Here is a 14,517-nt window from a genome sequence, read left to right as displayed (position 1 = left end):
CGTCAGTGATGTCCGTCAATCTATATGCGTCTTTAGCATTGGCTACGATTCTTCGGGGTCTTTGAGGCTTTTGGCGTGAGTAATGTCTGTTCATCTCTGTGCGTCTTTGGCAAGGTCACGGCTTTAGCATTAGCTAGGACTCTGGAGGCTCTTTGAGGCTTTTAACGAGAGTCATGTCCGTCAATTGACAATAATTATCTGGTCTCATGGCTTATGTCGTATGTCTTAGAGAGTTGAATTTTCACACGCAATGGTAACATCCATGAGGCAAACCTGTATGAACCTGGTCGAATGACAAGATCAAGTTTGTGTTGTGTTTGTCCCACAGATTTACGACTGCACCGCAAACCGGGACATCAACAGGCTCACCTCTCCCATCACCTCCCCGCCCCGAGGCAGCTCAACGGTCAAAATCTGTGACCTCAAGCCGGGCTCGTTCTACACTTTTGCTATGAGGTCAAGGACAAAAGACCAGATTGTCAGTCCCATAGTGACCTTCAAGGTTCACACTGACCACGCAGAACCGCCCAAACCTGCCCCAGCCCGGGTGTGTTTTGTGCTGTCAGTTCTTGTTTGTGTGCGAACGTCTTGACATTGGTTTCTGATTGAAAAATCTTAGAATTTTCTTGAACACTTTTGAAGTTACATCTCTGAAACTTTACATACTCCCAGGGTTTGATGGCCTCTTGACATGACCCGAGGTCTTTTTGTATGTAACACGTCTTGGGGTTGATTTCTGAATGAAAAATCAAATCCTAGTCTGATCGTGACCACTTTTGAAGCAATACCTTTGAAACTTCACAAACTCCCAGGGTGTTCGTGTGTGTGTGTGTGTGTGTGTGTGTGTGTGTGTGTGTGTGTGTGTGTATGTGTGTGTGTGCTTGCGTACGTGCTTGCGTACGTGCTTGCGTACGTGTGTTTGTGTGTTTGCGAGTGTGCACGTGCGCATGTTTTTGTAACATCAGATATGCTGTAAATGGCTTCCCCATCCTATTTTGGTTTGATGGCAACGTCATCTATAAGTCTTCCTTTCGTAAGATGTAATCATCACTCTTACCCTTTATGTTTCTAGTGCAACGGCATATGCATTTGTATTGCAGCTGCTGTCTGTATCCATGAACACCATGCATGTGTCGCTGACCGGCGTGTCGTCAGATAAAGGGCCAGTGACGTCATACTACGTCATCGTGGAGCCTATACAACTCGATGAGGTATCTCGAGTGTCGGCAGGAATCGCCAGCTCCCCAAAAGCGTACTTTCAAGGCAAGCCGGTCCTAAGCGGGGGTCCCAAGCGAGCCTTCGAGCCCGCAGCCAGCATGGCACAGAAGGTATCAGTAAGCCTACAAGCCCTTAGTATGCATGGCACAGAAGGTATCAGTAAGCCTACAAGCCCTTAGTATGCATGGCACAGAAGGTATCAGTAAGCCTACAAGCCCTTAGTATGCATGGCACAGAAGGTAGCAGTAAGCCTACAAGCCCTTAGTATGCATGGCACAGAAGGTATCAGTAAGGCTACAAGCCCTTAGTATGCATGGCACAGAAGGTATCAGTAAGCCTACAAGCCCTTAGTATGCATGGCACAGAAGGTATCAGTAAGCCTACAAGCCCTTAGTATGCATGGCACAGAAGGTATCAGTAAGCCTACAAGCCCTCAGTATGCATGGCACAGAAGGTATCAGTAAGCCTACAAGCCCTTAGTATGCATGGCACAGAAGATATCAGTAAGCCTACAAGCCCTCAGTATGCATGGCACAGAAGGTATCAGTAAGCCTACAAGCCCTCAGTATGCATGGCACAGAAGGTATCAGTAAGCCTACAAGCCCTTAGTATGCATGGCACAGAAGGTATCAATAACCCTACAAGCCCTTAGTATGCATGGCACAGAAGGTATCAGTAAGCCTACAAGCCCTTAGTATGCATGGCACAGAAGGTATCAATAAGCCTACAAGCCCTTAGTATGCATGGCACAGAAGGTATCAATAAGCCTACAAGCCCTTAGTATGCATGGCACAGAAGGTATCAATAACCCTACAAGCCCTTAGTATGCATGGCACAGAAGGTATCAGTAAGCCTACAAGCCCTTAGTATGCATGGCACAGAAGGTATCAGTAAGCCTACAAGCCCTTAGTATGCATGGCACAGAAGGTATCAGTAAGCCTACAGGCCCTCAGTATGCATGGCACAGAAGGTATCAGTAAGCCTACAAGCCCTTAGTATGCATGGCACCGAAGGTATCAGTAAGCCTACAGGCCCTCAGTATGCATGGCACAGAAGGTATCAGAAAGCCTACAAGCCCTTAGTATGCATGGCACAGAAGGTATCAGTAAGCCTACAGGCCCTCAGTATGCATGGCACAGAAGGTATCAGTAAGCCTACAAGCCCTCAGTATGCATGGCACATAAGGTATCAGTAAGCCTACAAGCCCTTAGTATGCACGAAACAGAAGGTATCAATAACTCTACAAGCCCTTAGTATGCATGGCACAGAAGGTATCAGTAAGCCTACAAGCCCTTAGTAAGCATGGCACAGAAGGTATCAGTAAGCCTACAAGCCCTTAGTATGCATGGCACAGAAGGTATCAGTAAGCCTACAAGTCCTTAGTATGCATGGCACAGAAGGTATCAGTAAGCCTACAAGCCCTCAGTATGCATGGCACAGAAGGTATCAGTAAGCCTACAAGCCCTTAGTATGCATGGCACAGAAGGTATCAATAAGCCTACAAGCCCTCAGTATGCATGGCACAGAAGGTATCAGTAAGCCTACAAGCCCTTAGTATGCATGGCACAGAAGGCATCAATAAGCCTACAAGCCCTTAGTATGCATGGCACAGAAGGTATCAGTAAGCCTACAAGCCTTTAGTATGCATGGCACAGAAGGTATCAATAAGCCTACAAGCCCACAGTATGCATGGCACAGAAGGTATCAGTAAGCCTACAGGCCCTCAGTATGCATGGCACAGAAGGTATCAATAAGCCTACAAGCCCTTAGTATGCATGGCACAGAAGGTATCAGTAAGCCTACAAGCCCTTAGTATGCATGGAACAGAAGGTATCCATAAGCCTACAAGCCCTCAGCAGACCCGGGAACCCATACAATTTCGCCGTATTTTGTACGCCTTTTTGTCTAAAATACGATCAGTTTGATCGGTTGAAAAAAAATTCGACGAGAAAAATTCCTGGAATACTGTTCTTCAGTTGCGCATCTACTCGGGCACTGTTTATCTTAATGATTAAAAACTACTTTATTACTCGGCATTTGATCAATGATCACAGCTGTTGACATTAAACATTGAAAGAAGCTTTTTCTTACAAATCTATTGCAGAATTCAATCAACGGTGCAACGGAAGCGTGCGAAGCATGTTTGAATTATCGATATTCAAATGGTGTGGGGAGTACACTCATTTTTCTGATAATACGCCAAGTATGCGTGGGAAAACTCCAAGTACAAAACAGGGGTCCCCAGGTCCGCCTTAGTAAGCATGACACAGAAGGTATCAACAGTATAATCACTCACTGTTACGTGGAAGGAAACGCCATTCATTGATACTTTAATCACTCACCTTTGCATGAAAACATGGCACCTTACACTGTCTATAGACAGTATAATCACTTTTTCGTGTGGAAGAAAAAAACAACCATAGACACTTTTATCACTCACTTCTGCGTGGAAGGAAACGCCAAACATAGACACTTTAATCACTCACTTTGTGAATGGAACTTACACCATTCATATACACTATGATCACTCAATTTTTGCATAGATATGACAATCATTACTATTCAAAGACACCATCTTTCTTTCTTTATTTGGTGTTTAACGTCGTTTTCAACCACGAAGGTTATATCGCGACGGGGAAAGGGGGGAGATGGGATAGAGCCACTTGTCAATTGTTTCTTGTTCACAAAAGCACTAATCAAAAATGTGCTCCAGGGACTTGCAACGTAGTACAATGTATTACCTTACTGGGAGAATGCAAGTTTCCAGTACAAAGGTCTTAACATTTCTTACATACGGCTTGACTAAAATCTTTACAAAAATGGACTATATTCTATACAAGAAACACTTAACAAGGGTAAAAAGAGAAACAGAATCCGTTTGTCGCCTCTTACGACATGCTGGGGAGCATCGGGTAAATTCTTCCCCCTAACCCGCGGGGGGTGAAGACACCATAAGCACTCCTTTTTTGCATAGAACATAGAAAGTACCACTCACTTTTGCATAGAACATGGCAACTCACACTTTCAACAGACAATATAAACACGGTTTGCATGGAGCATGGCAACCCACAATATTCATAAGCAATATAACCACTGTTTGCATGGAACATGGCAACTCACACTATACATAGACAATATAAACACGTTTTGAATGGAACATGGCAACTCACATTATACATAGACAATATAAACACGTGTTGCATGGAACATGGCAACTCACACTATACATAGACAATATAAACACGTGTTGCAAGGAACATGGCAACTCACACTATACATAGACAATATAACCACTTTTTGAATGGAACATGGCAACTCACACTATCCATAGATATTATAAACACTCATTTTTATCATGGAACATGGCAACTCACACTATCCATAGATATTATAAACGCTCACTTTTATCATGGAACATGGCAACTCACAGCATTCATAGACACCATAAGCACTCACTTTTTGCATGGAACATGGCAACTCACAGCATTCATAGACACCATAAGCACTCACTTTTTGCATGGAACATGGCAACTCACAGCATTCATAGACACCATAAGCACTCACTTTTTGCATGGAACATGGCAACTCACAGCATTCATAGACACCATAAGCACTCACTTTTTGCATGGAACATGGCAACTCACAGCATTCATAGACACCATAAGCACTCACTTTTTGCATGGAACATGGCAACTCACAGCATTCATAGACACCATAAGCACTCACTTTTTGCATGGAACATGGCAACTCACAGTTTTTATAGACACCATAAGCACTCACTTTTTGCATGGAACATGGCAACTCACAGTTTTCATAGACACCATAAGCACTCACTTTTTGCATGGAACATGGCAACTCACAGCATTCATAGACACCATAAGCACTCACTTTTTGCATGGAACATGACAACTCACAGTTTTCATAGACACCATAAGCACTCACTTTTTGCATGGAACATGGCAACTCACAGCATTCATAGACACCATAAGCACTCACTTTTTGCATGGAACATGGCAACTCACAGCATTCATAGACACCATAAGCACTCACTTTTTGCATGGAACATGGCAACTCACAGCATTCATAGACACCATAAGCACTCACTTTTTGCATGGAACATGGCAACTCTCACTATTCATAGACACCATAACCAATATTTCTTGTATGGAACATGGCAATTAACACTAATCATAGACAGTCATTATTACTCACTTTTGCGTGTAACAAAAAGCAAACCATAGACACTTTAATCACTCACTTTCGCATGGAACCTGGTAACTCACACAATTCAAAGACACCATAACCACTCACTTTGTGCATGGAACATAGACACTTTAATCACTCACTTTTACGTGGAAGAAACGCCATTCATAGACACTAGAAACACCAACTTTGAACACGGCGACTGGGTGGCCGAGTGGTAACGCACTTGCGCTAGGAAGCGAGAGGTTGCGAGTTCGACCCTGGGTCAGGGCGTTAGCAATTTTCTCCCCCCTTTCCTAACCTAGGTTGTGGGTTCAAGTGCTAGTCTTTCGGATGAGACGAAAAACCGAGGTCCCTTCGTGTACACTACATTGGGGTGTGCACGTTAAAGATCCCACGATTGACAAAAGGGTAGGGTCTTTCCTGGCAAAATTGGTTAGGCATAGATAAAAAATGTCCACCAAAATACCCGTGTGACTTGGAATAATCGGCCGTGAAAAGTAGGATATGCGCCGAAATGGCTACGATCTGCTGGTCGATGTGAATGCGTGATGTATTGTGTAAAAAAATTCCATCTCACACGGCATAAATAGATCCCTGCGCCTTGAGTCCGAGTCTGGAGATACGCGCGCGATATAAGACTTCATATAACAGTTTTGCTTGGAAGAAAACGCCAACCATGACACTTTCATCACTCACTTCTGCATGGAAGGAAGGTGAGGACGGCGACGCGTGGAGCCTTGACACGGGACCGGAGGAGAACACACAATACGCAGACCCCGCCAGCCAAGGTCGGACACGGCCAAGACTCCCCTCGGCAGCAGCCCAGAATGCCAACACCACCCACCCCGAAGCAGAAGACGCGCAGTTCGTCGACGGCCTCGTGGACTCGCTCAGCAAGACGCCTCTAGAGAACCGTTCGAAGAACAGTCCGCGGGCAGGGGGTACAGATGCTGAGAAGAAAGTAGCGCAGGCCCAAAAAGCGCAGGGAATAAACCAAAGGGGACGACAACTTCCAGAAATACCAATACAGCAATGGAGAAGCAATCCAGCCGCTGATGCTGGCACAAACACTGGACCTCCTTTCCTTATCGTGAGACGCGTAGTGCAACCCAAGAGTTCCAGTGGGCGTGGGAAATTGAGCAAAGCGACAGACACCTCTGAGCAACAGACTGATGTTTCTGGCAAGTCGTTTGAACCGCAGCTCAACAATGAGTCACAGAAGCAATCGCAGTTCAACTCTGGATTACTAGGAAACGCTGAACACACCTCGGATTCGGCATACCAACAACAAGTCAGTTCAAACTCACCTTTCAAATCGCATCAAAACACTCTTTCAAGCAGTAAAGCGAGTCTTGGTGCACCAGCGCTCAAAGGTAGACCAAGCAGCAAAGTCGGCATAGTTGGTAGGGTCAACACTAGAGGAGGCGGTGAAAGTCAGCCAGGAAGAGGTCAGATTTCTATCAAACCAAAGGTTGCTTCGGTCAAAAATTCTTCGCCCTCGAGGAATGGTGCCAGTGCCATCCGAAAGCCAGCGGTCGCGGCGAAGAAGGCGAAAGTGTCTGTCCACAAAAATGGAGAATCTAGAATTACGTTCAAGGCTCAGGTTGAGCAAACAGGACCCGAGGAAACCAAGATCAACTTGAACAACCCGGGTACGGACAACACGAACAAGACTGCAGCGACTGTGTCACTCAAATCATCACAGACCAGTGACCAGTTGGACTCCAAGAAAGAGAAAGAGAGTGACGCTGCTCAGTTCGAGGATTCGCTCACCTCTCAAATACAAAGAGATCGGGATACCGAGAATACAGATTCGAGCATAGGATCCACGACAAACACAGCGCAGCCAAAAGCAAAAATGCAATCTTCTGACGATGCAGACGATAACTTTGGAGCCAGTAAAGAGACAAACTCAGAAAGTAAGCAACCAGAAATACCGTCAGTATCAAAACAACCACAGTCCTTAGAGGCTACAGTCTCAGCCAGTTTCGAAGACAAGAGATCGGGTTCCAGTGCGATCGACACCAACGCGAAAACTGGCCTGCGGCAAAATACCAACGAGTCGGTTTCTGACGGCAAAGTGAGGAACACTGAAACAGTTGAACAGTACAACCCATCTGCTGGCAACGCACATACTAGGAACAACACAGCACAGGAACAAGAGTTGCCTCGTCTGAATGCAGGGAAAAGCGAAACGAAGCAAGTAATTAATCCTGAACAGGAAGACAGTACCAACGAGCCGCTGACTGAGCTGAAAAGTGCGCCAACAGACAAATCAATGACCGAAAGGGGAAATGTCTCTTATAGCTTCTACGAAAGCGAAACACCATCTTCTGATAAACTAGGTAGCTCGGAAGAAACAATGGGGAATAAGGAACCAGCATCATCTCAAGAAAAAGTATCTGATCATACCCAAAAAACGTCACTCGAAACCATGAATGCCATGGCGAACACAATTGGGAAGTCGATCGGTAAAGCACAACACAACGTCAGAAGAAAGCGAGCAGCAATGGCTAACACGGGTAGAGCTATTTTTGCCCACAAGAACAATCAATCCCCATTTTCTGCAGACTATCCCGCGAACAGAAACAGAAAATCAACGCCCGACGCAGACCACTTCAACAACCGAAACAGAAAATCAACGTCCAGCATTGGAAACAGAAACAGAAAATCAAGGTCCGACACGAGCAATCTCATACACAAGATATCAAGATCCACAACAAAAAATGATGCGAACAGAAACAGAAAATCGACATTCAACACTGAACACAACCCACACAGGAGTAGAAAGTCAACGTCCAACACTGGAAACAGTTCCTTCAGGAAAAAGAGAACTCTCAAGACTGCGAGCGGTGCGATAAAGTCGAACACTGAAAACAGACCTTTCAGGGGAAAGCGAACTATCAAGGCTGCGAGAGGAGAGATAACGGCCCATATTGAAAGCAGACCTTTCAGGGGAAAGAGAACTATCAAGGCTGCGAGAGGAGAGATAACGGCCCATATTGAAAACAGACCTTTGAGGGGAAAGAGAACAATCAAGGCTGCGAGAGGAGAGATAACGGCCTACATTGAAAAGAGACCTTTCAGGAACAAGAGAACTATCAACACTGCGAGAGGAAAGATAACGGCCCACATTAAAAACAGCCCTTTCAGGAACAAGAGAACTCTCAAGGCTGCGAGCGGTGCCATGGTGGCCAGGAAACACTCTGCCGTCTACAAACTCCCCCCAGGACAGATCGTAGCAGAACTGACTCCCGAACAGCTGAAGAAAAAAGGCCTCAACTTTGTGATCGGGGATGGCGGGACGTACAATGGGTTTATCAACTCGCGGCTCAGCTCCGAGGGTCGATACAACGTGTACGTGGTGGCCAACAGCGAGGTGGAGGATATCAAGTTCTCCGTCAGCAGAGCCTTGGCCGTCAGGTTAGTGTGTGTGTGTGGGGGGGGGGGGGAGGGGGAGTACGAGTGGGGGGTGTACATGTGTGTGTGTGTGTGTGTGTGTGTGTGTGTGTGTGTGTGTGTGTGCGTGCGCGCCCGCGCGCGCGTGTGTGTGTGTGTTCCCGCGCGCGTGTGTGTGTGTGTAGGTGTGTGTGTGTGTGTGTGTGTTTGTGCCCGCGTGTGTAGATGTGTGTGTGTGTGTGACTGACTGTGTGTGTGTGTGTGTGTGTGTGTGTGTGTGTGTGTGTAGGGAGGGGTATAACTATAAGGTAATTGGTGGTGGAGTTCGTGGTAAAATGTGTGTTTGTGTGTAAGGAGGGGTACACGGAATGGTATTGGTGGTGGTGGGGTGTGAGTTATTGTGTGCGCGCGCGTGTGCGTGCAGGCGCGGAAGCGCGCATTCATGTGTGTGTGTGTGTGTGTGTGTGTGTGTGTGTATGTGTGTGTGTGTGTGTGTGTGTGTGTGTGTGTGTGTGTGTGCGCGTGAAAGACAAAAAGAGAGAGAGAGAGAGTATGAGTGTCCAAAAGCACTTTTTCAGAGGAATAAAAAAAAATACAGACCTGAAACTCTCGAAGAAAACCAACACACACAAATCAAAGTGCTCTGCCCCTTTTTTCCCAGCATGCCCCTAGAACCGTCCGAGTCGCGGACCATCGCGGGCCGACGGCGGGACAACTACATCGTGATGGGGGTGATGCTCAGCATCGCTTTCATCATCTTGTTGGTCATGATCTGGATCAAGTGTCAGCAGTACCAGACCGACAATCTTGTTGGCTGCACGTGCTGCAGGTAAGTCACGTGACATCACGTGACACCACACGTGTTGCAAGTAAGTCACGTGACATCACATTACATCAAACGTGCTGCAAGTAAGTCACGTGACTTCACATTACATCAATTACATTAATGTCATTATAATTCTCTGTTTCCGGTGACATTATTGACGGTTTTCTTTCTCCCCGCAGTGGCAAAATACACTCACAGATTTCCTTCCCTGTATATACTCAGACATGCCTTGTAATATTTAATGCAGTGGCTATGTATACTTTTTACACTCCGAGTGTAAACAGATTCCCTTTCCTGTATACACTCCAAAAATGAGACTATAAGACATGCCTTGCAAAGTTTAATGCAGTGGCTATATACACTCCTGGTGCACACATATTTTCTTCCCTGTATACACTCCAACAATGAGAATATAAGACAACATGCTTGCAATGTTTAATGCAGTGGCTCTATACACTCCTTGTGTTAACATATTTCTTTCCCTGTATACACTAAGACAATGAGTCCATAAGACATGCTTGCAATGTTTGATGCAGGGGCTCTATAATACACTCCAAGTGTTCGCATATTTCCATGGGTCCATAAGATATGCTTGCAATGTTTAATGCAGTGGCTATATACACTGCTAGTGCACACATATTTCTTTCCCTGCGACAATGAGACTATAAGACATGCCTTGCAATGTTTAATGCAGGGGCTCTATACACTCCGAATGTTCACATATTTCCTTCCCTGTACACACTCTGACAATGAGAATCTAAGACATGCTTGCAATGTTTAATGCAGGGGTTCTATAATACACTCTGACAATGAGAATATAAGACATGCGTGCAATGTTTAATGCAGGGGTTCTATAATACACTCCGACAATGAGAATATAAGACGTGCTTGCAATGTTTAATGCAGGGGTTCTATAATACACTCCGACAATGAGAATATAAGACGTGCTTGCAATGTTTAATGCAGGGGTTCTATAATACACTCCGACAATGAGAATATAAGACGTGCTTGCAATGTTTAATGCAGGGGTTCTAAAATACACTCCGACAATGAGAATATAAGACATGGTTATATTATAGTTCACTCCGACAATGAGAATATAAGACATGCGTGCAATGTTTAATGCTGGGGTTCCATAATACACTCCGACAATGAGAGTATAAGACATGCGTGCAATGTTTAATGCAGGGGTTCTATAATACACTCCGACAATGAGAATATAAGACATGCTTGCAATGTTTAATGCAGGGGTTCTATAATACACTCCGACAATGAGAATATAAGACATGCTTGCAATGTTTAATGCAGGGGCTCTATAATACACTCCGACAATGAGAATATAAGACATGCGTGCAATGTTTAATGCAGGGGTTCTATAATACACTCCGACAATGAGAATATAAGACATGGTTCTATAGTACACTCCGACAATGAGAATATAAGACGTGCTTGCAATGTTTAATGCAGGGGTTCTATAATACACTCCGACAATGAGAATATAAGACGTGCTTGCAATGTTTAATGCAGGGGTTCTATAATACACTCCGACAATGAGAATATAAGACGTGCTTGCAATGTTTAATGCAGGGGTTCTAAAATACACTCCGACGATGAGAATATAAGACATGCGTGCAATGTTTAATGCAGGGGTTCCATAATACACTCCGACAATGAGAATATAAGACATGCGTGCAATGTTTAATGCAGGGGTTCTATAATACACTCCGACAATGAGAATACAAGACATGCTTGCAATGTTTAATGCAGGGGTTCTATAATACACTCCGACAATGAGAATATAAGACATGCTTGCAATGTTTAATGCAGGGGCTCTATAATACATTCCGACAATGAGAATATAAGACATGCGTGCAATGTTTAATGCAGGGGTTCTATAATACACTCCGACAATAAGAATATAAGACATGCTTGCAATGTTTAATGCAGGGGTTCTAAAATACACTCCGACAATGAGAATATAAGACATGCGTGCAATGTTTAATGCAGGGGTTCCATAATACACTCCAAAAATGAGAATATAAGACATGCTTGCAATGTTTAATGCAGGGGGTTCTATAATACACTCCGACAATGAGAATATAAGACATGCGTGCAATGTTTAATGCAGGGGTTCTATAATACACTCCGACAATGAGAATATAAGACATGCGTGCAATGTTTAATGCAGGGGTTCCATAATACACTCCAACAATGAAAATATAAGACATGCGTGCAATGTTTAATGCAGGGGTTCTATAATACACTCCGACAATGAGAATATAAGACATGCGTGCAATGTTTAATGCAGGGGTTCTGCAATACACTCCGACAATGAGAATATAAGACATGCGTGCAATGTTTAATGCAGGGGTTCTATGATACACTCCGACAATGAGAATATAAGACATGCGTGCAATGTTTAATGCAGGGGTTCTATAATACACTCCGACAATGAGAATATAAGACATGCGTGCAATGTTTAATGCAGGGGTTCTATAATACACTCCGACAATGAGAATATAAGACATGCGTGCAATGTTTAATGCAGGGGCTCTATAATACACTCCGACAATGAGAATATAAGACATGCGTGCAATGTTTAATGCAGGGGCTCTATAATACACTCCGACAATGAGAATATAAGACATGCGTGCAATGTTTAATGCAGGGGCTCTATAATACACTCCGACAATGAGAATATAAGACATGCGTGCAATGTTTAATGCAGGGGCTCTATAATACACTCCGACAATGAGAATATAAGACATGCGTGCAATGTTTAATGCAGGGGCTCTATAATACACTCCGACAATGAGAATATAAGACATGCGTGCAATGTTTAATGCAGGGGTTCTATAATACACTCCGACAATGAGAATATAAGACATGCGTGCAATGTTTAATGCAGGGGCTCTATAACACACTCCGATTGCTCACATATTTCCTTCCCTGTATACACTCTGACAATGAGTCCATAAGACAATGATGCTGCAGGCTTATAATACTTTTAACATTAATTTGCTCTCCTTCAGGTTCGACATTCCAAACCAGTTCTGGATGTCGAGTTTTGAGTTCGGCAAGCCAATGAACCGGCTCGGGACTCCGTTGTTGTCTGCCCGTGACCAGCAGTACGTGACGGAGGAGCGTCACTGGAGCGACACTCACTCCCTGTCTGAGCCGCGGGTCATCACCACCGGCCGTGAACTGCTTCTGCCCTCGCAGGTGAGTAAGTCAAGAAGGTGGGGGATGGTGGGGTGGGGATGATGGCGGTGACCCCTACTCGCTATGTGTGCCGCGGGTCATCACCACAGGCCGTGAACTGCTTCTGCCTTCCTCGCAGGTAAGTAAAGAGGGGGATGGTGGCGGTGACCCCAACTGATCCCTCTCTGAGCCACGAGTCACCACAGGCCGTGAACTGCTTCTGTCTTCCTCGCAGGTAAGTAAAGAGGGGGATGGTGGCGGTGACCCCAACTGATCCCTCTCTGAGCCACGAGTCACCACAGGCCGTGAACTGCTTCTGCCTTCCTCGCAGGTAAGTAAAGAGGGGGCTGGTGGCGGTGACCCCAACTGATCCCTCTTTGAGCCACGAGTCACCACAGGCCGTGAACTGCTTCTGCCTTCCTCGCAGGTAAGTAAAGAGGGGGCTGGTGGCGGTGACCCCAACTGATCCCTCTCTGAGTCACGAGTCACCACAGGCCGTGAACTGCTTCTGCCTTCCTCGCAGGTAAGTAAAGAGGGGGATGGTGGTGGTGACCCCAACTGATCCCTCTCTGAACCACGAGTCACCACAGGCCGTGAACTGCTTCTGCCTTCCTCGCAGGTAAGTAAAGAGGGGGATGTTGGCGGTGACCCCAACTGATCCCTCTCTGGGCCACGAGTCACCACAGGCCGTGAACTGCTTCTGCCTTCCTCGCAGGTAAGTAAAGAGGGGGATGGTGGCGGTGACCCCAACTGATCCCTCTCTGAGCCACGAGTCACCACAGGCCGTGAACTGCTTCTGCCCTCCCACGTGAGTAAGTAGAGAGGCTTGGGGTGGCTAGGGTGGTAGCGGTGACACCTACTCCCTCCCTGAGCCACGGGTCGTCACGGGCTGTGAACTGCTTCACAGTTCTGCCTTCACAGAGGAGAAGGAAAGTTTGAGGTGGTGCATGGTTCAGGCGACAATAGACGAATTCAGAAAGTAACTGTCGGATTTGTATAATAATGATAATGATAATACGAGAATTTACAACGCGCTCATATTATCTCACCACAAGGCGACTCAAGGCGCACTCATACACATTCTTTCGCATTAACAACTCATGAACACTCTCCCATACAAATGCCTCAACAAGTTCGCTCCTACCCATCTCTCTGATTCCCTCTCGGTTGTGAGTTCCTGAGTTATCACGTGTCTGTCTCGGCCTGGGTTGAACCAGTGACGGGATGATCAGAACTCCAGAGCTCCTCGGACGGGGTTACCAGCCCTCAACAGACGATGTGCGGAAACAACTCTGTCTTGTTTGTTTGGGCTGTGAAAGAGTGAATACCCTTGCTTTTAGTGAAACAAACAATCCACGGGCCAATCACTAGCGGGGTGTGTGTGTCACACGTGGTCAAAGAGCATGCGCGGATTATTGGTCTCACTAAAAGCGAGGGTATTCACCCTTTCACAGCCCGAACAAACAAGACAGGGTTATTTCCGCACATCGTCTGTTGAGGTCCGGTAGCCCCGTCGGTCGAGCCCTTGAGTTCAGTTGTGATGATCGTGCCAGCACGTTTCACAAACAGTTTGATGTAACTACTGCAAAAAAAATTAAGACTTACATTCCAGCTCATACATTCACATTACAATTTTGTTAATCAGGTTAATGATTACCCATACGTTT

The 14,517-nt window shown here is 45.6% G+C and overlaps 2 protein-coding genes across 2 annotated transcripts in view; one reads left to right on the top strand and one right to left on the bottom strand.

The window, feature by feature from the left end:
• The window catches only part of LOC138949384 (uncharacterized), a 195,064-nt gene that overhangs the window by 41,137 nt on the left and 139,410 nt on the right, over window positions 1–14,517 (bottom strand). The gene's annotated exons all lie outside the window — the stretch shown is intronic.
• LOC138949381 (uncharacterized) overlaps window positions 1–14,517 on the top strand; it is a 40,432-nt gene that overhangs the window by 4,898 nt on the left and 21,017 nt on the right. The window contains exons 4-8 of the mRNA XM_070321192.1: window positions 329–547; window positions 1,101–1,328; window positions 6,134–8,847; window positions 9,485–9,652; window positions 12,682–12,871. Coding sequence (XP_070177293.1) covers window positions 329–547; window positions 1,101–1,328; window positions 6,134–8,847; window positions 9,485–9,652; window positions 12,682–12,871 — 3,519 coding nt within the window. The remainder of the gene's footprint in view (window positions 1–328; window positions 548–1,100; window positions 1,329–6,133; window positions 8,848–9,484; window positions 9,653–12,681; window positions 12,872–14,517) is intronic.

Source organism: Littorina saxatilis, linkage group LG15 (assembly GCF_037325665.1).
Source record: "Littorina saxatilis isolate snail1 linkage group LG15, US_GU_Lsax_2.0, whole genome shotgun sequence".
Lineage (NCBI taxonomy): Eukaryota > Metazoa > Mollusca > Gastropoda > Littorinimorpha > Littorinidae > Littorina > Littorina saxatilis.
Note: the sequence above shows the minus strand (reverse complement) of the source record. Positions and strands in the feature narration are given on the sequence as shown.